This window comes from Micromys minutus (assembly GCF_963924665.1).
Source record: "Micromys minutus genome assembly, chromosome: 9".
Classification (NCBI taxonomy): domain Eukaryota; kingdom Metazoa; phylum Chordata; class Mammalia; order Rodentia; family Muridae; genus Micromys; species Micromys minutus.
Window position 1 is genome coordinate 32975244 of NC_137978.1, and position 27236 is coordinate 33002479.

Below are 27236 nucleotides of genomic sequence, written 5' to 3' on the forward strand. Positions count from 1 at the left end.
TTAAATGATCAAACCTTTTGCTGTTTTTATTTTTTGTTTTTGGAAACAGGTTTCCTCTGTGTAGCTGGCTGTCCTGGAACTCACTTTATAGACCAAGCTGGCTTCAAACTCAGATCCTCCTGCCTCTGGCTCTCCAGTGTTAGGATTAATGCTGTGACCAGGTTTTTTTGTATTTCATGCTTGTACTTTCATTACTCAGAGGAAATTCATTTTTAAAAAATTTACTTATTTATTTAGATTTATTTAATTTTATGTGTTTGAATGTTTTGATTGCATGTATGTATGTTTGCCATGTACACCCCTGGTCAGAAGAAGGGACTAGAAACCTTGGAACTGGAGCCAAAGATGGTTGTGAACCATCACAGGTGCTAGGAATCTTCAAAAGCAACAAGGGCTAGAAACCAAGGAGCCATCTCTCCTGATCTTTTAGCCCTGTGAGCTACCACATCTCTAGGACGATGCCCCTGTAGAGATTGATGTGGAGGTAGCAGAAGGCCTTTTGTTTTAATACACATATTACATAAACCACAGCAGAGTTTCCTGCTGCTTACAAAGAAAACTGTTATCTCCACTCTTAAACTGGGATTGTCTAGTAAGAAAACTGGGCTGGCTTTATCCCCAAACAATGACACATATTAAGTGTATTTTGCATTCGAGATTTGAGGCATTACATTACAATTAGATGTGTTCTAGAAAGGTAGCTCAAAAGACAAGCTGCTCAGAACCACTGAAATAATGACCTCAGGAAGTGAGCATGTTTCAAAGCCCTACATGGAGTTACATTTCAGAAAAGAGCTGGGCTGAAAAACAAAACCCATTCCTTTCCTAGCTGCTGAGCTTTCCTGAATTTCCTACAAACTGCTTGGAATTTTTCAAACAATTCACAGCTGATAAAATAGAAGGTGGTGGAACTGAACGTCTGTGGTGAAGACCCTGGAGGCAGCCAGCAGGAGAAGGTCACTCAAATAAACCAGGAATCAGCTGAAGAGCTACAGAAAGAATCACCAGGGTAATTTCGGATGTACAATGCTGTAGAACCTCCTCGGAAAATCTACTTGTAACATTTGCTGACCACTCAGCGTGTGCTACACCCTTAGCTGGGCATAGATGACTCAAGGACCTGCTCTCCACCCACACGACATTCTTTCTGTTCTGCTCTTTTTTCAAGATAGAATTTCTCTGTGTAGCCTTGCCTGTCCTCGAATAAGATCTGTAAACCAGGCTGCCCTCAAACTCAGAGATCTTCCTGCCTCTGCCTCCTGAGTGTTGGGGTTAAAGGTGTGTGCCACCACTGCCCAGCTGTTATTTTGTTATTTGTTTTTTAAAGAAAACTTGAAGTACTATTTTATGTGTATGGATGTTTTTCCTGCATATCTGTATACCATAGGCATGCCTGGTGCTCACAAAGGCCAGAAGAGGGCACTGGATCCCCTAAACTAGAATTCCAGTCAGTTGTGAGCCTCTCTGTGGGTGCTAAGAATCAAATCTGGGGCCTCTGAATGACCAGTGCTCTCAACTGCTGAGCCATCTCTCTGGCCCCAGGGAATTTTAAGGACTGTTGAAGAGCAGAATATGACCACATAGGCATTAGCATATAGCCCGAGGCTGTTTAGAGGGGCTGATGTGAGCAGTCTTCAAGAACAATGGCAGAGAAAGGAGTTTGACGTTTTTTATACTGTAGTGTGTCACATGGAGGATAAACTTTTACTGTTCTGTAAATACCTCACTACAGTCAGTTCTTATTTTATTTTGGGGACATGGTCTGATGTAGTCTAGCCTGACCTTGAACTCACTGTGTAGCTGAGAACGTCCTTGTGCTCCACCCTGGAGGAATTCATTTTTACTGTAGGCCTGTTATTGACAGCTCTTAGAAGATGGGAAGGACTATGTGAGATGGGACTAGAGGGCGTGGCAGGAACCAGAGCATCAGAGGCCTGAATGCCAGGCTAAGAGGACAAACCCTTTCCCAGAGGGTGAGAGAAACCATCTGGGTTTAAAGAAAAGGAACAACACAGGTTTGCTTTTGTTTCTTCCCAGTGCTCCAGACTGATCCCAGATTCAAGAGACTGAGAGATTCTGGGGACTGAGGACAGAGCTTTTACTGGTAGGGTGTTTGCCTCATATGTGTGAAGCCCTGGGTTCAGTCCCCAGCACTGCATACAACCAGTTATAGTGGCACATGCCTGTCACACCAGGACGAGGACGTGGAGACTGTGAAGAGCAGTTCAAGCTCATCCTTCCTTATATAATGAATTGAAAGCCAACTGGGCTACATGAGAACCTACCCTGTGTAAATAAAATGGATCTGGCAAGCTGCCATTTGGGCTAGCTTTTCAGTGAAAACCTTAAAAATATGTGCATATATAATAAATATATATGTATACATATAAAGTAAACATATATGTATATATGTACACACATATATATATTTGGCTGCCCTGGACCTTGCTATGCAGACCAGACTAGGCTTAAACTCAGAGATCTGCCTGCTCTTGTTCTCCCTTCTGAGAGCTGTGACTAAAGGCATGCACCACCACTCTGGCTTTAGACATATGTTGTAAGTATTTTATTTTATGTGCATGAATACTTTTCCTGTATGTATGTCTGTGCACTGTGTGCCTATCTGGTGTCCATCGAGGCCGGAGAAGGGCATCAGATCTCCTCGGAGGTACAGACACTTTCGAGTCAGAATGCGGGCGTTAAGTCTGTGCTTCCTGCTGAGCCATCTTTCTAGTCCCTTGGTGAGACTTTTACAGGCTTGATGTTAATTGTATGTATTGGAAAAATAGAAATAAAGAGACCACAGGTATGTAAAAGGTTTGAAGAATCCCAACCACCAAGACGTATCTCCTAACCTGCGCATGCGTCTAGACCATCACGTCTTTGGGGCTCCTGCAGCTCCCTGTTAGTTTCACCTTCCGTCGTTTGTTCCTTTATTGGCTCTCCTCTATGAATCTAGAGAACTCACTGTTAGAAAGTCTTTCTTACTCATTTTGGATATCCAGGTAAAAGCATTCGCTAGGTATATCAAGAGGCAAGGAGCTGGAGAGACTGCTCAGCAGTTAAAAGCACTGCCTGCTCTACTAGAGGTCCTGAGTTCAATTCCCAGCAACCACAGGGTGGTTCACAACCATCTATGCTGGGATCTGATGCCCTCTTCTGGCACGCAGGTGTACATGCAGATAGAGCACTCAAACAAAAAAAAAAAAAAAAGAAAGAAAGAAAGAAAGAAAGAAGGTGAAACTATGATGTCACAGAAAAGGAAATGGACCCGTGCTGGAGACCTGGCCTCTAGTGTCAACCTTGTTTCTAAGTGATTGCATGACTTTGAACAAGTTCCTTCACTGCTTTGGGTCTCAATTCCTCATCTGTAAAATGAGACTAAAAATACAATCCTCTTCCCCGGGGTTATGGAGATTACATGAGGTAACAGAGCTCACCAGCTGCTTGCCCTGTTTGTGCCCTGCCCTAGCAAAACAGCCTGGACTATTGTTCCTGTCATTTGGATCTCATTTGCTCTGTCTCCTGGTGAGAGCCAAGCTGAAATCTGTTGCCATGTTGGAGGGGGACTTTTGTAGAAATGGCATACGTATCGTGCAGGTGGCCTTTGCGTTGCTAGAAGGGCAGATATTAAAAGAGAGGAACACGTCAGGCTTCAGAGAGAAGCCGAAGGAGAATCCAAGGTGGGAGAGTGTGGCGGAGCAGATCCCCATCACGTGCTGATAGGCCTAAGCCCCCTAAGCCCAGGACTTCACCAACATTTGGACAAACGCCACTTCTCTTAAGCCTCTCATTCATCTCCTGTCATAATTCTCAGAGCCTTAGGCTGAGATGATTAACTCTATCATGATTATTCAAGTGTTAAAAAAAGATGAGGGGAAGCTAAAAAAAAAAAAAAAAAAAAAAAGGAAAAAAAAAAGGGTAAATGCCAAGTAAGAGCGATGCTATTCAAAATGTCAGGCACAGCTATCTCCAGAGATGTCTATCAATCCCCAGGTGAAATGACGGTCTAGAAGATCTACTAACATTGCTCTTTTCGAAATACAAGGGAAACTTTTCCATCCAAAAGCATGTGGCATAGGGAGGCCCTAGAAGCTGCAACTGATAATTTTTTTTTTGTGCTTTTTTTTGTTTGTTTGTTTGTTTCCATTTATTAAGTGACTTTCCTTAGCTGTACAGGCAAGGCTCAGGAGATAAGTGGTCAGGGGAAGGTGATGGAGTGGGGGTGGGGGGGGGGAAGTGGGGGAAGGAGATTGAGGCCAGTGGATTTCTTCCTGAAAGGCTAAAGTTAGTCCTGATGTCAAAGCGAATGACCTCAGGGGAAAAGGTACGTTTTCACTTTGCCAAACTTAAAAAAAAATATTTTGTGTTCAGATGGTACCTTTAATCATGAAGAACTTTGGCTGAGTTCCAGGCAGAGTCGGCTGGCACAGAGCACTCTGAGATGATCCACTATATTCAGAGCACAGAAGAAAAATTTCATCCATTTCTGAAATATAGAGGGGGGGGGGTGGAGCATATTTGAACAGTTTTGCAATAAAACAGTACCAGGGTTTTAAAAAGGAAGTGCATCCTATCTATTTGGAATTCAGAAAGGTACTATTCTAACTATTAAGTGGCATATATTTTTTTTAATTTATAGAGCTTGAAAATAAATTAGTTTTCATATATCCAAAGGCAATGTCCAATTTTAAATATATAAATGAAGGCAGACAGATTTTGTGATTTACCTAAGATTAATGTAAAGTAAAGCAAGGAGAAAGGCCAAGGGAAAAAAAAAAAAAAAAAAAAAGGCACCTTCCAAAGTAGCAGGTTGTGACCCAGAAGTTTGAGCTCTTAAAACTGAATTTAATCCACACTCAGGCCAAATATAATCCTCCAGTATGGAAGAAGTCCAGCTCACCAGAGCTAACATTTTTTTACCTTTGCCAAAGAGCCAGAGGCAGTTAAATGCCACGCAATCAGAACCTTGATTCTGTTTCTTAACTGAAAGAAAAGCCAGCATCATGTGATTAGGCACTTCCCATGGTAGGATGCTGATTTAAGCCCATCTTAAAGGGAGTGTTCTCTATCTGGACATCATCAGAGCCTCTTGTGCCCCTCATCCCTTGGAAATCTCCTATTCAAAGGTTTATTTAAATTGTAGATTTGGATCGTACACTTTTTGGTGGTAAGACTGAATCAGGGTTACTATGGCTGTGATGAAACACCTTTATCAAAAGCAACTTGGGGAGGAAAGGGTTTATTTCCTCCACAGTTCCATAGAGCAGTTCATCACCAAAAGCAGTGAGGGGAAGAACTCAAGCAGGACAGGAGCCTACAGGCAAGCCTACAGAGGCTATGAAGGCGTGCTGATTACTGGTTTGCTCACCCTGGCTTGCTTAGCCTGCTTTCTTATAACAATGGCCGGGGCCCTTTTACATCAATCACAAATGAATAAAATTCCCTCCAGGTATGCCTACAGGCCTATTTTATGAAAACTTTTGTTGTTGTTGTTTTGTTTTTTCTGAGATAGAGCTTCTCTATGTGGTCCTGGCTGTCCTAGAACTCACTTTGTACACCAGGCTGGCCTCAAACTTAGAGATGTCTGCCTTTTCCTCCTGAGTGCTGGGATTAAAGGTTTGACCACCAGCGTCCTGGCTTAAAGACATTTTCTTAGTTAAAGATCCCTTCTCTTAGACGATGGCTGTTTCAAGTTGACAGAACACTACCCAGTACAGCTGCCTTAATGCCATGCATCAGTCTTGACCATTAAACTTCTACTGTGTTTACTTTTCCACTCCATAGCTACACCTTAGATCTGGGTAAGGCCTGGGTGATTACTCTGTTTTATCAGACACAGAAACCCATCACTGATCAAACTGGGTCCAGGCAAAAGCTGCAATGGAAACAAGAAAACCATTATCTTTTCCATACTTCTGTTTCTTCAGTTTCATATTCTCTGGGAATGCACAGGGAGGGACACCTGTGTCTTCCAACTTGCCCTTGACTGACTGTTCAGCCTTTTGAGTTATCTAATGTGGATACTTTTGGCACTCAGATATGGTTGTAGTAGAGACTGCTGGGAAGCCAGCCACAAATTAGAGTTGTTCTTCCAACATCTTCTACCTGAAGGAGCAGTTCAGGAGATTAAAATTAATGAGCCCTGCCCCAGAGCTGCTTAGCTTTTGAAATACATTTCAACTGAAGAGACAAAAGAAAGCATCTCCAGAATTCTAAAAGAACTCTGGTGTGTTTTTCTAATTTGCTTCCTTAATGCTAAACCCTGTCTGTAGTTCCTGGATTTTTGTCCTTTTACTTTGTAACCAGTTTGTATACATTTTGATTTTGACTGTTTCCTGGGCCTGTCTCAAGTCAGTACACCCTCTCTCTCCGCCCCTTTTGTTTTTGTTTTTTGCCAGATAGAATTTCTCTGTATAGACCTATCTATCTTGGAACTAGCTCTGTAGACTAGGCTGGCCTCGAACTCGAGAGATGTTTGCCTCTGTCTCTAGAGTGCTGGGACTAAAGGAACGAATGAGTCACAGAGACTGGCTTAACTCAGGACACTTTTAAGAAAAGCAGAATCCTTTAGAGGGTAGAGGATAAAATGTGGCAACCCTTCTAAGAGGCCAATCAATACATAAAGCGACTCAGGATAGCTTTTGCTAGGGCTTAAATCAGGTTGTCAACTCAAACACAATGGGCTTTGTTACTCCAGTGTAAAGAGGAAACAACAGTTTTGGCCTCCTCAGACTGTATTGTAGGGCAGGATGGCAATTCTAGGCACAGGTTAGCTATTCAGGGTTCCTAGGCAAGTTTATTAGCTGTTTTTGAAATGCGTGGAAATGTTCAGCATTTCTATACTGAAGCAAGTCTCAGAGCTTTAAGCTTGGAGGAAGGAAACTGTGTGAGGAAGTGAAAAGCACCTTTTGGCAAGAGAATCCAACACCTGTGATTTATTTCAGAAATCACGGAGACACTCTTAATTTCAAATAAAATAAAATTCGATCTTATTCTTTTTGTTTTTTTATTTTCTGGTTTGAGTACTGGAACTAGAGGGCTTGATGAGATGCCTCACTATTTACTTGAGCGTTAGTTACTATGGGTTCAAAAGTCCTTCAGTGCGAAGCAGAGTAGCGTGGCAAAATGACTCCCCAAGAAATACTCAGGGTTCAGGTACCCTCAGGGAGTTGGGGGGGGGGCGATGGGCACTTCGTCTGGACAGAGTCCTGCAGGTGGGTTTGGCGACCTTTGCTGTATATGATGATTTAACACCGGGGCAGGGAGAGCGAACGCAGCAAGGTGAAGAGGTTTGTGAGGAGGAACTCTGCCTAGAGACTTCCAATGGAGCAGAAGAGTGTGCGCCCCGCCAAGTGACAGCACGCCCCGCGGCCGTCGCTCCCCTCCCCCCGCGGCTAGTCTCCAGGCAGAAGAGTCAGCCCGTCCTCCCCCACCCCCCGTCACTAGTCCGGGAGGACCGAGCCACAGCGGGAAGCCCCGCCAGTCTCCGGGCAGCTTGAGCCCCCGAGCGCTCGCCTAGCCTGTCAGTAACCGCCGTTTGCGCCTTCTTTCTTTCTCCACACCCCCTCCTCTTCCTCTTTTCTTTTCCCCTTCTGCCTTTGTCCCGCTTAGTAACTGAGGTCCGACCAATCGCCGCCTTACCGGCCGGCGCCGGCTATCTTCTGATTGGCTCGCTTGGGGCGCGCAGCCGTCTCCGCTCCTCAGCTGGAGCAGGGCAGACAAAAGACGCAGGCTCGGCTCCGGCAACCGGGATCAGCCAATCGCCATCCGCCCCCCACTCTTGGCGGAACTCGCGTGCGCCCGGCTCTGACTCCTGGCGAGCGGCCAGCGCCCGGACTGTACCATTCCGAGCGAGGATAGGGGGTACTGGCAAAGTCTGATTAAAGTGTCGAGTCTCACAGGCTGACAGGGAGAGTAAAAAGTCGAAGCGGAGGGATAGTAGCCGCCTTTCTTTCTCAGGTACTTGGCAGTCTTTGCAGGTTGAAGCGCAAAGGAGTGGGAAGGACAGTGGGGCTGCCGGCTATTCCTCCTGTCCCGCACGGTTGGGTGGCGCCTCAGCGGGGGTGGCAAGGGGGGCCGGGGGAGGAGGTCCCCTCAGCTCAGTTAAAATGAAACTCTAGTGGTTGGAGCCGGGGCAGAGCGTGAGGGGAGCCGGCACTGTCGAGGTTACCTTTACTACTCGGGCACAGTCGAGCTGACTGGACTCTCCAAGGGGTCGCCATCCCGAAGCTGCGGAAGCTTGGGTTCCCAGCCTGACGCCAACAGAGCCCGAGTCCCCAGAGTCCCTGAGGGAATCGCTCTCTGCAGACCAGTGGGACCCCGAAACTTGAACGCGACCCCCCTTTTCAAGCCTTTGTCACTTCCCCAGCTTTCTCCCAACGCATTCTTTTTTTCCCCCTTCCTCTCCATTCTTTCTTCTCCGAAGGACACAAAAGTGGCTTCCGCTGAAAGATTAGGCGGTGGGAGCCTTTCCCTTTGGAGAGCGATTGTGTAGGAAGGATTTTTTCGGGAAGCTGCTTTAACACCATTGCTCTTTGCTTTCCGAGCTTCCCTGTAACCCTCTGAGGTAAAAACCCCGTAGCTGGAAAGTTCGGGGCATTTTGTTGGGTGCTTTAGGAGGAGAGAAGGGGAGGACCATGTCCTCATCCCAGTAGTTTGGCTGGACTTGTACTGGCCGTTGGAAACCCCCAAGTACATTTCCGTGTGGAACTTTTGCAAATATATATTTAGATTTTAAATATCAGATAAAAGATATATATGCTTTCTATATATTTCCTGACGACCTGCCCCTGACAGCGCGATGTACAATACGGTGTGGAGTATGGACCGCGATGACGCAGACTGGAGGGAGGTGATGATGCCCTATTCGACAGAACTGATATTTTATATTGAAATGGATCCTCCAGGTATTTGAGAGCAAACTTTTTATTTATTTATTTTTTAAATTTTTGGATGGGTCTGATTTGTGCTTTAAAAAAAAGGGTGACGTTTTCAGGCCAGAAGTATTCTTGGGTGCGCCAGGTTCGGGATGAAGGGAAGATTGCAGTTACAGCTGCAGTAAAACTGCTCTGGCTTACACCTTTAAAGTTTGCAGTTAGGACCCTGAACCCATTGTCCTGAGAAGATGGGGGTGGGGGGGACTGGAGTGGGGGTGGGGGAGAAGACCCGTTTTGGTTTGGCCTTTGCATGTCATTCAGGTTTTTGACGGCCCTCCACTTTTTTTTTTTTTTAAATAATTCAAGATTCTACTGGCAAGGGATGTTTTATAATCCATGCTTGAAGACAGACTTTCCCTTTGTGGCGATTCCTCTTTACAGCTTATACTTTAATGAAATTGTCTGATTTGGTTCGTTGTTATTTTACCTTGGTTAACTTTAGAAACTGAGTTGCCTTTGTGATTCTTCATTTTGAGCCTCCGTGCTTCCCTCATAGAAACCAAATGCCGGTTAGTGATTTTCAGGGATTGGGCGGTCTTATTCATTCCTGGCCTTAGTCTGAGGCTTTTTTCTTTCATGCATATAGTTTCTTAGGTCTGTATGCAGTATTTTACCACTCGTTAATTTATGGTGATTTAACTTAATTTAGGGGATAGAATTGATAAAAATTTCGACTCTTAAAAATAATCTTTCTCTTTCCTGTGAATGGGATATATACATATATGTGATCGGTTTCCATATAAGTACATTTGAAATGTACATATAAATATATTTTTATTTGAGGACTTTGAGACCACTAGAGATATTTTGTGTTTCTCACAGAGAAGGAAAAAAAAAGAAAAAGAAAAAGTTTTTTGTTCTTTAAAGTGTGCCTTATTTTATGGTTATTATAGCTGCCAGTTATTCAAACCCTCTTTGCATTTATAGACGGTGCTTTATGTAATGATTTTGAATAAGCAGAGGGCCTTTGTGATTCTTTGTTTTTAACTGAGGATAAATTGGTTGCCTTTTAAACTGTTATACTTAAGGCAAGAGAATGAAGTGTTTCTCATTCGAGAACCTTGCTTATTATAAGACTATGTATTTTTGGTAACATTTGAGAGGAATGGAGTCCATGCAAGTATAATGGAGTACAGATACCCTGTAGAAGCTATGTAGCAATTATTTCTTCATCCTTGTGAGTGGCGAATTATCTTTAAAAATCAGTAATAGTGTCAAATGATGCCTTAAAAAGTAATAGCAGTATCGAATGACCCTTTTCTGAAAACTCTTAATGACCCTGAGAGTTTTTCTCTTTTCCTTTGTCTTAGTGCTGTCTTGGTTTACTTTTGTAATTGTGGTTGTGATCCAGCTGAAGCATTCTAGTGTTTATAAAGTTTGTGAGATTTGCCACTGTCTATTGTGTGTTTCCCCTTTGTTTCCCCCAATGGTAAAGCATAGCCACTGTGACATACATTTGCCATTCATGTGTTCAGAAACCCAGGACATCCCTGGTCTCTCTCCTGTAAAGAGTGAATAATGCTACATATCTGTATTTGTCAGAATTATGTATCCACATTGCCTTAGAATCATGCTAGATCATAGAGTACCCTGCCTACCAGACATACAAAGGGAATTTATTGGGCGGGGAGTTGAGTAGGGAGGAGGGTAGGACATAAAGAAGGTACTTATGATTGAAAATTTTAATTTTGTAGAAAAATACTGACCAAGTTGAGCTGCATATGCATATATTACATATATATGTATATTATTTGTTTATTTTGAGGCTGAATCAAACAGTATAGCTCAGGCTAGCCTATAGATCTGTATGGTCTAGACTGGCCTCTCAAACTTGCATTCTTCCTGTCTCATCCTCTGAAGTGCTAAGATTACAGGCATGTACCACTCACTATGTTTGGCCCAAAAATAATTTTTCAGAAAGCTATTATAATTATGCAAAATGTGGGTTTTAATATGCATGCTTAGAAAATTCTGATCCAAACTTTCTTTTTCACTGAAATAAACTCTTGAATTTAAGATATTTATCCTTGAATGAAATTCTGTATACTAAATATTCAGAACACTTAAATACATTTATACTATATTATGTTTTATATCCTTACTATAGAATATGGTTGTTCCTAATAGTATTTCAAAAAGAAGAAGCTGTTTTTAAAGATGCTGAAACACTGACTATAAATTGAATTTATTTTCTTTCCTTTTTTCCCCAGCTTTTGTTTGTTTGTTTGTTTTTGAGGCACTAGACTGGCCCTATCTGTTGTAGAGCTCACTGTATGTAGACTAGGTTGGCCTATGTTTCCCAAGTGCTAAGAATAAAGGAGTGAGTGAGCTAACACACCTGGCCTAAAGGGAATATTTGAGTGTGTGTACGAATTTTTACATGTGCATTACATTTTCTCATTATTTTAATTGTTTAAATTTTATTTTATTTAAGTTATCAGAAACCATTATAATTACTTTTGAGCAGTTCTTCGATTATTAGTGAAGAAACAAAAACAGCTAAATAAGACATTTTTTCTTTCTTTTTTTTTTTTTTTTTGGCAAAATCAGGACACAATGATACTAACATTTTTTCTTTGATAGTTTTATACAACATGTCTTGACCATATTCAGTCCCCCTTACCAACTCTTCTCAGTTCCAACCCCTTCTGATTGGCAGCATGTTTGTGTCTATCTTTCCTAGTCTTCCACCCTAACAAAAAGTTCTTCCTTCCTGGACTGGGAGAGCCTATTGTTTTCCCTTTCCCATTTCTGGTACAGTCTATAAGTTTTTGTTTGTGGGTGTTTTGCCTGCTGTTTATCTGTACACTACATGTCATGCCTGGTGCCCTCAGAGGCCAGAAGAGGGCATTGGATCTCCTCCAACTGGAGATACAGTATGAGCCATGATGTGGGTGCTGGGAATTGAGCTCCTTGGTCCTCTGGAAATGCAGAAAGGGCTCTTAACTGTTGAGCCATCATCTCTCTAGTCCCCAGTCTACAGTTTTATTGTTACCATATTTTATGGTGATTTACCTTACAAAGACACAATGATACAATCTTCTAATTAAAAAAAAAATCTTCCAAAGGTGCTGGGTGGTGGTGGTGGTGACTTTAATCCCAGCACTCTGGAGGCAGAGGCTGGTGGATCTCTGAGTTGTAGGCCAGCCTGACCTACAGAGTGAGTTATAGAATAGCTAAACCTACACAGAAAAAAACCCTGCCTCAGAAGAAAAAAAATTTCCAATGGCTTCATTTGTCTATTAAAAAAAAAAAAGCCCCACATTTGTTACTCTTGCATATAAATTCATCTTTTTTATTTTCTTCCTAATTTTCTTATCCATTTTTCTCTTGAGATCCATCATAACTTCTGTAGAAGTTTTTTTTCTTGTTACTTTAATGTACACTTTTTTTAACCACTTCTAATGGCCACTTGTCAAAATGTTGTATATATTTTGAACTCACATCAGATGCATTTTTCCCCCAGAATATATATTCCTGAAAACCTTCGTTAGAAGACTTTCTTCCCTTTCTCTGTCTTTTTTTAGAGTACTTCTTAGATAGAATTTCTTTATCATGTTTAGAGTGGCTATTGCATTTATTTATGAATATTTTGTCTGATGGAATTGTGTTCTTGCTTGGTTGGAAGTTTCTTAGCTTGTTTAGGGTTTTGCAAGTAGTAGGCAATTTAATCAATATATGTTATAGGTAATTAAGTGTCTCTGTTTTTTTCTAGGTTTAGGTGGTTTTTTGCTTATGGTCCTTGGTCACCTAACTCCTTGGCTATTGCAATAGCCTTGTTTTGGAGTTAGTTTATTTATTTGGGCCCTTAATTGGAATATTATTAATATTTTTATGTATTATTTATATGTTGTCTTTAGTCTGAACTATAAATATAATGTTATTTAGCCTGATATTGCCTTAAAAACTGCCTTCCAAAGATCTTTCCTTCTAACCTATCTTTATCTTTTCAATAACTATCATTCATTTCATCATTTTCTTTTTTTCTTTTTCTTTTCTTTCTTTCTTTCTTTTTTTTGTTTGTTTTGTTTTTATAAGACAGGGTTTCTCTGTGTAACCCTGACTGTCCTGGAACTCACTCTGTAGACCAGGCTGGTCTCTTAACACAGAGAACCCTGGGATGAAAGACATGTATCACCAATGCTTGGCTAGATTTTTATGTTTGTAAGAGCTAGAGAGATGGCTTACTAGTCAAGAGCTATATAATAGAGAGTTCCTGTCTTAAAAAAAAAAAAAGGAAAAGAAAAGAAAGGAAGGAAGAAAGAAAGAAAAAAGGAAAAGAATTGAATTGAATCCAAATAGGAGCTAAATATCTTTTTGGAAAATTCTATCTATCTATCCATCCATCCATCATCTATTTGTATTTGTGAGCAGGAGTGCCATGGTGTGCCTGTGGCAGTCAGATGACAAATTACAGGAGTTGGTTCTTTTTCTCACCATGTGAATCCTGGAGATTAAACTCAGGTTGTCAGGATTGGCAGCAGGCACCTTGACTCACCGAGCCGTCTTGTGGCCTGGGTTTCATATTTTAATGTTCCTGTATTTTCTGGCAGCTATAGAGATACTGTTTATATGAAATGTAAAACAACCTTTGAAATGTTAAAATTGGGATAGAAGTATAATTCATCTGTTAGAATGCTTGTCTCTAGTATATAGGATACTCTGAGTTTGATTCCCAACACAAGGTAAATTGGGTGTGGCGATACGGTTTTGTAATTCTAGGTAGAGGCAGAAGAATCAAGATCACAGACATACAGAGAATTGAGACCAGCCTGGGATATGAGATCTGTCTCTAAAAAAAGAAAAAATACTATCAAGAGTTAGGGTTGTGGGCTGGGCTGGCAAGATGGCTCATTAGGTAAAAGTTCTTGCTAATAGTATCCAGCTTCATAACCGGACTATGATTCCCCAGAATCCACATGGTAGGAGGAGAAAACTTCCATAAATTGTCTCTGACTTCTACCTGTGCACTCTGACACAAGTGCACCCACAGATACATGTGGACACACACACATTAAACAAACAAACAATAAATGAATAAGTAAATAAAAGTGGGAAAAAAGAGAATTCAGCTGGGTGTGGTGATGTATACCATTACTCCCAGCTTTTGGGAGACAGAAGGGGGAAATCTCTGCTCTAAGGTCAGTATGATTTACATAAGGAATTCCAGGACCGTCTGGGCTGTAAAGTAATACCCTGTCTTAAAAACAGAAACAAACAAAAAAGAAAGGATTAAGATTGTAGCACACAGAATAAACAAACAAAATATGGCACTAAGGTTGCCAATAACCCTTATTTCTGAGATGGGTTTGGGTATTGGAGTTACTAGACAAGCAGTTGCTGACTAGGTTCTCAGAGAACCTCATCTTTGATATAAGAATTACTGTAGAATTTAACTGTACATGAGTGGTCCTAGAATCATCTGAGTTTAAATAGCTCAGACAAAGTCTGAGATTGGTGACACGTATATCATAAGGAGGATCCAATTTTTAATACTGAAAATGATTAATCATTGTTTTGGTATCATATATATTATAGTTTATTCAATTATGTTTCATTAGAAGTACGATGATTCTTCCATTTGATGATACTTTTTAAATTTCTCACTGGTTTGATAAATACTTTAAATTTTTTCTTAGAATGCAAAGGTGCCAGGCCACATTTATAGTTTCTGTATTTAACAAGATAGGTAGAAAAGGAATTACAGGGTCGGGGATATGACTAAGTTGGTAGAGTGCTTGACTAGAATTCCTCAAGTTTTAGAATCTATATCTAGCACTGTGTACAATGAGAATACCTCTAGCACTTAGGTAGATACTGGAGGGTTAATTCAAGGGTATTCTCAGTTATATAAACAATTGGAGGCCAGCCTGGGATGCATGTGACTTTGTTACAAAATTTTAATAAATTAATGAAAAAATGTTAAAACAGGAATTAGAGATATGTATACAATATCACCTAATTTTTTGATTTAAGAAGTAGAGCTTGAGTAGAAAGAACACTGGAACTAGAAATAGATGATATGGACTCTCTTCTTTTGAGTGTGTGTACATTTCATGTACGTGTATGTATGTTTGTAGGTGCATACACATGATGTGCATTCGGAGGCCAGAAGTAGACAATGTCTTCCTTGATTATGCTCTCCATTATATCTTTTGGAGACAGGGTCTCTCACTGAACCTGACACTCACTGATTGGTTATACTGGCTGGCCAGTGAGCTCTGAGATAGACCTGTCCCTGTATACTGAGTGAGAGTTATATACGAACAAGGTAACACTGGGTTTTTAACACCAGGTTCTGGGGATGAGAACTCAGTTCTTCAGGCATTCAGGCCAAGCACTTTACCAGCTGAGCTATTGCCTTAGCTTCATATTATTGTAGACTCAGTACCATTTTATGCTTTCTTGGTACTATTCCTTTTAGCCAAACAACTATGTTTATAAAATGTATATTTAAATATTTATTTATTTTATCTGTATGGGTGCTTTGTGTGTATTCGTGTCTGTGAAATACATGTGTACAGTGGTCTTGGAGGATTACTTGGAGCTGGAGTTATAGAGCTGCCATGTGACTGCTGGGAATCAGACCCAGGTCCCCTGGAAGAGAAGCCAGTGCTTTTAACCATTGGGCCATCTTTCCAGCCCTGACTGTGCATATTTGTAAGTTTATATAAAGTAAGATCATCTGTTTTAATAAAAGAAGCAGTAGTGATGTAATTTCAAACCATACAGTCTCCCCACTGTGTATGTCCCACGTCAGTGTAAGATCTACTCTGTGATCTGGTGTTGAGTGAAATGAAAACAAAGCCAAAGTTATTGCCCTCCACCATTATCTACCCCTGAGTACCCAGGGTACATAGCTATGTAATCTTGAGTTGTATTACAAAAACTTAATTTGTTGTTACTATTATTGTTGTCTTTTTTGTTGTTTGCTTGTTTTTGGAGACTGGCTCTCTCAATAGAGTCCTGATTATCCTGGACTAAGTAGACCAGGCTGGCTTTAAATTCATAGAGACCCACTTACCTCTGCCTCCTAAGTTCTGAGATTAAAAGTCTGTACCACCACATCCAGCTAAAATTTTTATTTTGAAACATCATAAATCTGTCATGACTCAAATTTTATAATAATTATAATTATTTTGAGAAAAATATCACTGAAATGAATTACTTTAGTCTGTTCTTTTTGTCTTATTTGTTCTTCTTTGTGTGTGTGTGTGTGTGTGTGTGTGTGTGTGTGTTTCCACATGTGGAGACCAGAGGACAGCTTTCAGAAGTTCTCTTCCACCGTGTGGATCTGCAGATCAAAGTCAGGTCATCAGAGCCATTTTTCTGTCCTTAGAGTTTGTTCTTAATGTCTATTTGACTTTTCTTCTTGAGACAGGGTTTTTTTTTATACAGTCCTAGTTGACCTAGAGCTTGCTGCAAAGGCTAGGCTGTCCTCAAACTCACTAAGATTTGCCTGCCTCTGCCTCCTGAGAGCTAGCTTAAAGGCATGCACCACCATGGCCAGTCTGTATTAGATTTTTTGAATTTCAGTTTTGTAGTAAGGACACTCAGTGTGGTATTATTTATTAATAAGCATTTTCTGCTATTGCTATATGTTTCATAAAATAGTTACTGTTTTTGGGGGCACATTGCAGAGCTGATTCAAAATGGCTTAACCAACATTTTATCTATGTAACAGGTTTCAGGGTTTGTTGAACTCCTGTTTTTGTCAACTACATACTGCTAAAATGTCCTGTGCTTGAGGCAGGCTTAGTCATCAGTTTAGTAGTAACATGGTTGCAGGGATTAGAGACAAACTCAAGCTTCTAAAAGAACAGAGACATCTGCTTCTGTGCCTCAGTTTTTAGGGAGGGAGGAGACTCCAGAAACCTTTCCCAGACTTCTTTCATGTCTTTTTGCCCAGAGTCAGATCATATGCTAGTTCCTGAACCCCTCACTGTTGTCAGTTACCCTTACACTAATTGTGTCTCTGAAAGTGGAATGGTATTGGTTTCCCCTAAGGCAACTGTAACCCGGAGGGACTCAGTCAGGGAGAAAAGCAGGAAATGGATGCTAGGTGAGCAGTCAACAGTGGCCATGATTTGGAAAACTATAGCTTTCTTCAAGACTATTCTTTTACTTTTTTCATTAATGTATTTATTCACTTTATTTTTCAAGATTATTCTTGTGTTTTTACATAAAAAGTATTAGGAAGTTATTTGTTCTTCCCCATAACAACTAAAATTTAGTGATGGAAAACCCATTTTCACTTTCTAACTTGGAGTTCACAAGGCCAGATAGTATATATTAAGAGTTACATGAAAGGATGGTGAGGTGGATCAGTGAATAAGGGCATTTGCTACCAAGCTTGATGACCTGAGTTTGATTTCTGGGATCCACATGGAAGAGAAAGTTGGCTCCTACTTCCACACTTGTGCTCTTTCTTGAGAACACACAAATAAATGGATTAATGAACAGAAAGAAGGGGCGCTGTGAGATTTCTCAGTGCATAAACTGCTTGCTCTGTGAGGCCTGCTGACTTGAGTTTGGTCCCCAGGACCCATGGAGAGGTGGAAGGAGAGAACTGACTTCATAAAGTTGTCTTCTGGCCTCTATACAAGTGCTGTGGTTTGGTTGCTTTTACTTACACAGCATAGACAGCCCAATAAACTCACTGTATCACCAAGTTTAAGAAAAACATAAATGAAAGCAGGTGTGTTTGTAAATGCCTTTAATTCCAGCACTGTACTTTGGAGGCTGAAGGAGGAGTTTGAGGTCAGCGTGAACTTCATTGTAAAACCCTGTGTCTTGAAGAAGGAGAAGAAAGCAAACTGTAAAAAAGACCTTTTCCTGCTTTGTCAGTTACTTATTGCAAGAAGAAGGAAACCTCTCTGGTTGATACTTTTTTTGGTTGAGGAATATTAGGTCTGGAATAAAGTTTATTTGCATAGCAACTAAAAATGTGAGAAAACATCAAATAACTATAAACTTTTTACATTTTAATTTAGTGTGTGTGTGTGTGTATTTCAGTGTGTATGTTTGTATATGCACACAAGTACATACTGTAGGTTAGAGGACAGCTTGTAGGAGTTGGTTCTCTTTACCACTCTAGGGTCAGCAAGTACCTTTCTTTACCCATTGACAACTCACAGGTCCATATCTTTAAAGTCTAAATGAAGTAAACTTGGAATGGGTTATGATTTGAGTACTGGCCTTAAAAATTAGGACACTACTATAAAGTGATCTCAGATTATATCTTTTAATTAACATGTATGATACACCTAAAAATTGGTTGTGTTTCCCCATCCTCAGCATGTTGGAAACTAGAGTCTATATCACAGGTTATTTAAGTGAGGTAGCTTTGGGATAAATTGGCTGACTTGATATTGTATCTCTGTTACTTTTTAGCATGCATCTCTGGGTAATTCGCAAAAAAAAAAAAATGTTTTGTATTTTTCTTATTTAAAAAAATGGAGGTGAGTCTAGTGTGATAGCTCCACTGGTAAAGTGCATCAACAGACATAAAGACTGAGTTCTGTCTCCTAGATTCCATCCAAAAGACTGGGCATGGTAGTACATGCTTATAATCTCAGCCTGCTTTCCTGTACTTGTCCACACATGAGCATACACACAGAAAAAGAAATGGAAGTGGTTCTGATCCTTTGGTAGGGTTACTGTGAAAGTTAATTTAGTATGTGTGTGCATGTGTGTATTCATGTGAATGCCATAAGGCAACACTGACTGTCTTTCTGTATTGATTTCCACATTATCTTTTATTGGATCCAGCACTCACAAATTAGCTAGACTAGCTAGCTCATTAGCTCTAGAGTGTCTCCTGTCTCTTCCTCCCAGTTGGGATTGCAGTCCGCATTGCCATGCCAGGAGTCTAGAGTCAAGGTCCTCATGCTTGTACAGCTAACATGACCCACTGAACCATCTCCTAGTTCCACCTTTGTATTAGTTCATTGATAATTTTAACAATTTCTTGTCTGTCAGACACTATTCTAGGTGCAGCAATGAACAAAATAAGTCTTCACATTTTGAAGTGAGGGATGAGAATCAACAAATTCATAAGTATAATACATAGTAATGATGATAAAACTATAAAGTAAAACCAAAGTACAAAAACGGACTCTTGAGTTGGGGAACTGATCATGTTAACTGGTTGAGGAAGGAGGCTTGACCTAAAGCAAGTGAGAAAGCATGTGTGTATATATATGGCTGGCAGGAGAGCAGGGGAATTTTTCAGGTAGATACAATATCTCATGACTTACCTAGAGAGTCAGGACCATATTCAGGGGTCACACAGGAGGCTGGTGTGGCTGGAGGAGAGTGAAGAGACAGTATAAGAAGTAAAAGCAAGCTGAAGAGATGGCTCAATGTTGAAAGCACTTTAAATGCAAATGTGAGGACTTGAGTTCACATTCCCCCAAATTCTTGTAAGTCTGGACACAATGGCCTGAGTCTTAAATTTCAGGCCCCTATGGTAAGATATGAGGCAGAGATAAAATCCCTAGAAGCTTGCCTGACATATGTAGTACAGTGGCAGGTAACACAGACCCTGTCCCAAACAATAGTACTCGACCAGCATCTGATGTTGTTCTCTTCCATACCCACATGTGCCACACAGACAGAGGTGTGCACACTTATCATGCACTACCCACAATTAAAAAAAAGAAAAAGAGTTGGAGAGAAGGCTTAGTATTTAAGGGTTCAAAGAACTGGAGTTCTTTTGCCAGCATCCATTCAGGGTGTCTCAGACCACCTGTAACCCCAGCTCTAGGGAGAGCTGATCCCTCTGGCTTCACAGGCATCATATGTTTTTGTTTTTTTTTTTTTTTTTAAGATTTATTTATTTATTATATAAGTACACTGTAGCTTTCTCCAGACACACCAGAAGAGGGCATCAGATCTCATTACAGATGGTTGTGAGCCACCATGTAGTTGCTGGGAATTGAACTCAGGACCTCTGGAAGATCAGTGCTCTAACCACTGAGCCATTTCTCCAGCCTGCTCAATTTCTTTTTAATCCATCTATTTTTCATTTTGGCAACCAGTTAACTGGTGCTACACAGCTGCTGGTCAGATCATCAGTCGAACCCCAAGTGCATTCAGGCCTTTTATGATTTGGACCTCATTTCCTATCAGATACATCTAACAATTCCCACCATACAAATGTTTCAACAAACTTAAGGTACATCAATCCACACATATACTAAGCTCTGTGATTGCACCAGTAATACATACATTTCTCCACTGCTTAAATATTTTTCTTTTAGTATGATTCAAACATTTAGTCAACCATTAGTTACTAACAGCATTTTGGAGACTGAACAGTTATTGATTCTTATTGTAATGGAATTAATAGACTAATAAGGATTAAAGAAGCTAAACTACTACTAATAAACATGAATAATTTTAAAAAATGGACCAGAAAAATGGCTCATAGATAAAGGTACTTGGTACATAGCCTAATGACCTGAGCTCAGTCCTAGAGATCCGTATGCATGCATCTGTGAATGCAGCAATACTTTCATTCTGTTCCATTTAGCAGCCATGTTTTGGCTTTTAGAAAGCTATCTTCTTAATTTAAAAAGTATCACTAGGTGATTTAGACTTGTAGGCTATTAATTCAGAACTTGGGGGTTAGTCTTTCTCCAAATAATCATTAACTATAAGAATAGTTGTTACATATTGGACTGGGACTGATCTGAGGTGCTCTTTGATTTTTAGGGTTTAGTAATGGAACTTTAGGGTTGTCAGATAAAATGTATACTTTGTGTCTCATACAATATTTTGGACATATACTAAAAAGTATTGTTTATTTAAAATTCAAATATACTTGGGTGTTTTATATTTGTATATGTTAAATCTGGCAGTCCTAATTTAGGGAAAGGCTGTTAACTGGGCAACATCTTCTAGTACATTTTCTGTACAGTGATGTGTTACTTGATGCAGTAGGTAATCTGAATAGAAAATTCAACAGAAATTCACTAAAATAAAAGATATATAACTTACGTAACAGAAAAGACCAAAGAGTTAAGGCATCTCGCTTGATATGACCAATGCTATTAAGTTTTGGTATTGTCTTTCTCCATTTCTTTTAGAATTAGAAATCTTTGTTGGCTTTTTTCTCAAGTTGGCTTTTCTGGTGATAATTGTGGCTGCTGCTTTTGGCTCCCGGAATTACAAGTATCCTCACTGATAGATGATAAAGATTATGTTACATAAGCATGACACAAAAAGCTTGATCTTGAATGTAATTAGACCACCCCTATGTTCCAAAGGATCATTGCTTTAAAATCTGAGTAGCGTTTTTTGTCTAGACAGTAGCTATTGGAACTACTTCAAAGGTTTGCTCAAACACATACTTCTCGGCCTTACCTTTATGGTTTCTGATTTAGTAGGTCCCCATGAGTTTGAGTCTAAGAATTTGTAACAAGGGTGAGACTGGCTTTACTAGTCACAAACCACACTTTTAGAATCACTGCTGTGACGAATCAAGACCCATTCCTGGAGCTGAGGAAAAGTTCCCATCTAAATTTTTTACCAGCGTTGGAAAGGAGCAAGGTATTTTAGAGAAATGATAACTGTCCAGTGAAAAGAAAACAGATGATGCTGCTTTCTAGATATTCACTTTTCTTCCTATTTATTTAGGCAATAGCTTCTTGATTTTTCTTAAAAAATAACTTGTATACCACTTGCAGTCAATGTGGTAAGGTGGAGATGGCCTGATCCGTGGTCTAAAGGTGGGCTTGTGGTCCACTCTGATCAATTAGGGCTGTTGCTGCCTACTAGTGAATAGGGCAGTGGTCTTTGTAGTATAGTCAATAACATTCTGTTTACTCTCCTCACTGATAATCTGAAAATGGCATAAGCCTTACCTTCAAGGAGCTCAGACAAAGATCAAGGAGATCATTGTTAAATATGTGCAGTACTTCCCTCTATGACCTTCTCACTTTCATGTATCGGTCATCAAATGCACACTTTCATTTTATGAATATTGCATTACCCTTTAAATTACATCTTATTTGTGTGTGTGTGTGTGTGTGTGTGTGTGTGTGTGTGTGTGTGTCAGCGTCTTTAGTGTGTTCTGAGGGTTCCAACCTAGAGGGTGATGGTCTTTAATGGTTTTTACAGAAATCTGCATCTTGGTGGTAGTTCTACCACAGAAGGTGAACCAGAAAGATCCTATTTTTTATAAAACAAATAAAATATAAATTGTATTTTATGTCTTTTGTTTAGGATTATACAAACACAAAGAAAGGTATAAAGTATTTTTCATGTACTCATAATTTGGTGGGATGTAGCAAATAGACAAAACAATCTTTGTGTTGTTCCACGGGTGGGGATAAAGTAGTATCAAATAAGAAGTAAATGTAGTTGCTAGGCAGAGGTAAGTGGTGTAGAAAATGAAGTCACTAGCAAAGGGGGATGGAGGGCAGGAAGGAACTGCTATTTATTTCGAGTAGTCAGAGAAGACCTCACTAATATAGTCACTTGACCTTATCGTAAAATATATACAGAAATACCTAAAATATAAATGTGTAATTTATGGAGTTGATAAAAAGTGGACCACCCTATAACCACCGCCTACATAAAGATGAAGATAGCTGGTTTCTCAGAAGTCTCAGGCACCCCTGCTTCCAATTACACCCTTTATCTCAACAGGTAATTATTAAGTTGACTTTTTATAGCAGTTACTTTTTTCTTTATAGTTATATCTCTAAATGATGCATATTATTTCTGTCTTCTTTTGAGTTTTTTATTCATGGAATTTTGAAAAATGTACTTTCTTATTTTTTTTCATCCAGTATTACTTATATTGTTTTCATGTAATGATAGTTTCTTTTTTGTTAATATAAGGTATTTTGTTGTGTATAAGTCCATTATTACTTTTTATTTTTAGCCAAGTGCTCACTCTGTATCCTTGGCTAACTTGGAAGTCGTATGTAGATCAGGCTGGCCTCAGACTCAGAGATCCACCTGCCTCTTCCTTCCGGTATTGAAGGCCTGTGTCACTACTGCCGTTCTTTAGTTTCCTTTTTCTAAGAGTTTTTGTCATAACCTTAGTCCGCATGGATAAAAAATAACCTTTCCATTTTAAATAATTTTACTTTTTTTTTTTGAGATGGTTTCTTACTATGAAGTCAAAGCTACTCTTAAACTTGTGATCTTCTTTCTCAACCTTCTGAGTACTGAAACTATGTTTGTGTGTTAATGTATCCAGTCTTCAACTTTGTAATTTTAATCACCTCTCAGGTCTCTTTTAACCAAGTGATGTAACATATTCAGAGGATGTAACATAATCATATGGACATTTTTTATGAGGGTAGTTATTCTGTCAGTAACTCTAAATTTGAAGAATATAAAATATTACCATTCAAAGCTGGACTTGATAGTACATGTGTTTAATGCCAGCATGTCAGAGGCAGAGGCAGAGACAAGCAGATGTCTGAGTTTGAGTCCCGCCTGGTCTATAGAGTGATTGCCAAGATAGCCTGGGCTATGCAGAGAAGCCCTGTCTTGAAACAAACCAAACCAAACTGTATTTTGAAAATGGAAGTGAGATTGAGTTGAGAGGAGAGAAGGTAAGGATGGTGTTCTGTGTTTGGAGGAGCTACAGGCATTTTGTTGTATGTAGGATGAAAGGTGCCTGTGAGAAAGCACTAGGAAAATGAGCCTGGAGAAGTGCTCAGAGGCAGACTGTAAGGCTATCGGTGCCATGTCGAGTTCAGATGTTATCCTGTATGTAGTAGCTAACTATTGAAACAATTTGCTAAGCTAGGGTGGTTAGTTTTGAGATTCAGAATAAGCAATGAAGGTAAGAAAAGAACCAGAGATATATTTTCAAAAAGGAAATAGATTCCTACCAGGATTATGTGAAATGAAGGTAGATCCTACTGTACTCGTCTGTAGAAAGGGCCTCAGTAAGACACACTTAGGGAGTGGAGTGGACATAAGAGTAAATATCACACAGCGAACATGTGGTACCTCTAGAAAACTTATGAAGCAAAGATGAAAGTTAACTAGAGAAGGAAGAACAGTTTACATAGCTCAGGCTAGCCCTGAACTTGTTCTGAAGTCATGATAACTTTGAATTTAGGATTCTCCTGCCTCCAACTCCTGATTGTTGGGATTATAAACATGAGCCACCATGCCTGGTGTATGTGAGGCTGGTGTTCACACTTAGGGATACTTTCTAGGCAAGCACTCTACTACCTGGGTCACATTCCTGTCCCAAGAAACAGATTTAAGAATATTAGAATTGACCTTTGTAGTAGCTATTCTTGGTTGTCAACTTGACTATATCTGGAATGAACCACAATCCAGATTTGGGAGGCTCACCTGTGATCCTGATCTTGAGGCATAAAGGCTATGAATCCTAGGACACTAGGCAGGGAGATCTCTGAGCTCAAAGTCATCTGGGACAAACAAGTCCCAGATCCAGGTGTGGTGGTACACATCTTTGTCTGGGATACAGCTTCTGTTGGAGACCTACATAAGGACATTGGAAGAAGGAAGGCATGCACTCTTCTCTTTGCCTGCTTGCCTTGTGGGACTGAGCATCTGCTAGATCCTTGGACTTCACAGCTGCTGCTGACCATTGTTAGGGAGTTGCACTACAGACTGTAAGTGACCAACAAATCCCTTACTATACAGAGACTACCCATAAGTTCTCTGACCAATACAATCTTGATTCATATTTTCAGTCTTTATATAGGTAAAATTATAAACAATGGGTCTGTGTGTTTAGATGGACAGGAAGGTGCTGGATTTGAAGATATGAAGGGATTTTTAGCTTAGTGAAGGAAGAGAGAAACCTTTGTCCAGCACTCAGAAGTCTGAACTTGAATGCAGGTTAGATGATACAGTTGGGTGGCAGCAAGAAAAGCAACTTTTCTCTGGTAAAGGGAGACATAGGACACAGTTCTCACTTGTGTGTTTGCTTTTCAGGGTTTCAGGTGCTTGTGGTCAACTGCAATCTGATAATATTAAATGAAAAATTGTAGAAAGAGTTGGTAAAGGTTAAAGTGCACATTGTCTTGAGTAGTGTGATGACATCTCCTGTTGACCATTCCTTCACTCACAGGACACGGATCTTCCCTTTTGTCACACACGTAGACCCTGCCAGTCACTTAGTAGGCATCTTCATGATTAGGTTGGAATATCTCGGGGCTTGTGTTGGGTTAACTCTTATATCATAGCCTAACACTGCAGCACTTTGCCTTCCTCAGCTTCCTCACTCTGCCCCAACATTTAGGCATTATGCTGTCATCTCAGCATTAGAGGAAAGGTAGATACAGCATAAGAAGATGTTTCAAGGGAAACCACATTAATAAAACCTTTCTATTAACAGTATATTGTAATTTTTGTGTTTTCTTACTCTCACATTTAGTTTATAAGTTTGTCATAGGTATATATGTACAGGAGAGGATAGATAGTATCTATTAGATTCAGGTATTGTCTATGGTTTTAGGCATACATTTGAGATCTTAAGAGTATGTCCTCCATGGGTCACTCTGTTGAATGGAAGGTCATTGCTTAGCGGCATATGAATAAATTACTAACAAAACAGTAATCTCAGTCACCGCTGGAAACTGTAAATTGGATGTGGCATGAATTTCCAAGCTATTGAAATTTCCTTCAGGAAAATTCAGAAACTGTGGCATAGTAATAGTAGAACAGGGTTTGGGGCTTTTTCTGCAGTGGAATGACAAAAGGACAAGAAGCTTGCAAGTGAGTTCCAGGCCAGCCTAGTCCAGAGAAAATTCCAGGATAGCCAGAGCTATACAGAGAAACCCTGCTTCAACAAACTAACTAACGAACTAATGAGCGAACGAACGAACTAACTAACTAACTAGCTAGGAAAGTGTCAGAGCAAACTCAGCCTTCATCCACATATGCACACATATGTATGTATACTTACACATGCCCACATACATTTGAAGACACATGCACACATGCCATAGACAGGGTCTCATTATGTAGTACTGGCTGGCTTGGAAATCGACTGTTTGATGAGGTTCTGGGTTGGAGGTGTGCATCACCATGCCCAGCCAATGTACAGACACTTGGTTTGCTTCCATTCAGCTGTTTTAAGTAGATGGTTATTGATATGGAAGTGCTAATGCCATACGTTTTTAGGCCCAGATTTTTTCTTTTGGATATATACCTATAAGCAGGATTGATGGATCATATAATATTTGTTGACAGTTATTTTAGGAGTAGGTGATATTTTAATTTAAAATTATTTTTAACCTGTACATGAAAACTGAGTATATATGTTGGGTACCATATAATATCTATCTTAATGCTTATGTCAGGTTTATGTTTATTTATGTTTTAAGAAAAATCTCTCTACCTTTTCCAGCCCGTGGCCTTGAGTGTGATAGGCAAGTACTCTACCATTGAGCTTCATTGCCACACACCTCCCACCCCCATTTGTTTTGTAGAAAGAATCTCTAAACTTAGGCTGACCTTGCATTTGAGATCCTGCTTCCTTGCTTTTCAAGGGGAAGGATTGTAGATCAACATCTTAATATTTTATATGTGCATGAAATCATGCTGCATTTGTCTTACTTATTTCTCACATTTTTCTATTTTCATGGCACAAATAACAATGTTTTTCTGTGTAGCTTTGGCTGTCTTGGAACTTGCTCTGTAGACCAAGTTGACTTTGAACTCTTAGGAATCTGCCTTCTAGTATCAGTTGTACTGTTTTTCAGTTTAAAGGGGAACAATGTAAATGTTTCTTTTTCGGTGATCAAGCATATCACAATGGTTCAGTTCTCATGAACCATGCATGTTCATCTTAAAATGTTCCCCTTGTATGACATTTAGCTGTCAACTAGAAGCAATCCAAAGGCCATTACATAGCTGATAAGCCAGGTGGAAGGAGCCATGGGAGACAATGAAACAAGATCTTTATAGATGATGCATTTCATACAGAAGTGCTGATGCCTGGTATGCAACTGTGTTGATGGTCTGAGTCATGTTACTGTTTGGCTTGGTCTTTTTACTGAGGAGAGATGGCTCAGTGGTTAAGAGCACTGACTGCTCTTCCAGGGGTGCTGAGTTCAAATCCCAGCAACTACATGGTGGCTCACAACCATCTGTAATGAGATATAATGCCCACTTCTGGTATGTCTGAAGACACTACAGTGTACTCATATATAATAAATAATTTTTAAAAAAGAAAAATATATCTTCAAAGATAAAATAATACTTTAGTTTTGTTGAGCATGAAGCTCAGCCAAACTACTTCCTGGAAACTACAGATTTCTGCCTTGATGACACTAATATACAGGT

General features: G+C 39.9%; 1 protein-coding gene across 1 annotated transcript in view; it reads left to right on the top strand.

Annotated features, from left to right (window-relative positions):
- Nucleotides 1–8803: 8803 nt before the first annotated feature.
- The window catches only part of LOC308424104 (phosphatidylinositol 3-kinase regulatory subunit gamma), a gene marked incomplete at its 5' end in the record, with an annotated part of 66912 nt that continues 48479 nt past the window's right edge, over nucleotides 8804–27236 (top strand). The window contains one exon of the mRNA XM_080920996.1: nucleotides 8804–8909. Within this exon, the coding sequence (XP_080777122.1) occupies nucleotides 8804–8909 (106 nt within the window). The remainder of the gene's footprint in view (nucleotides 8910–27236) is intronic.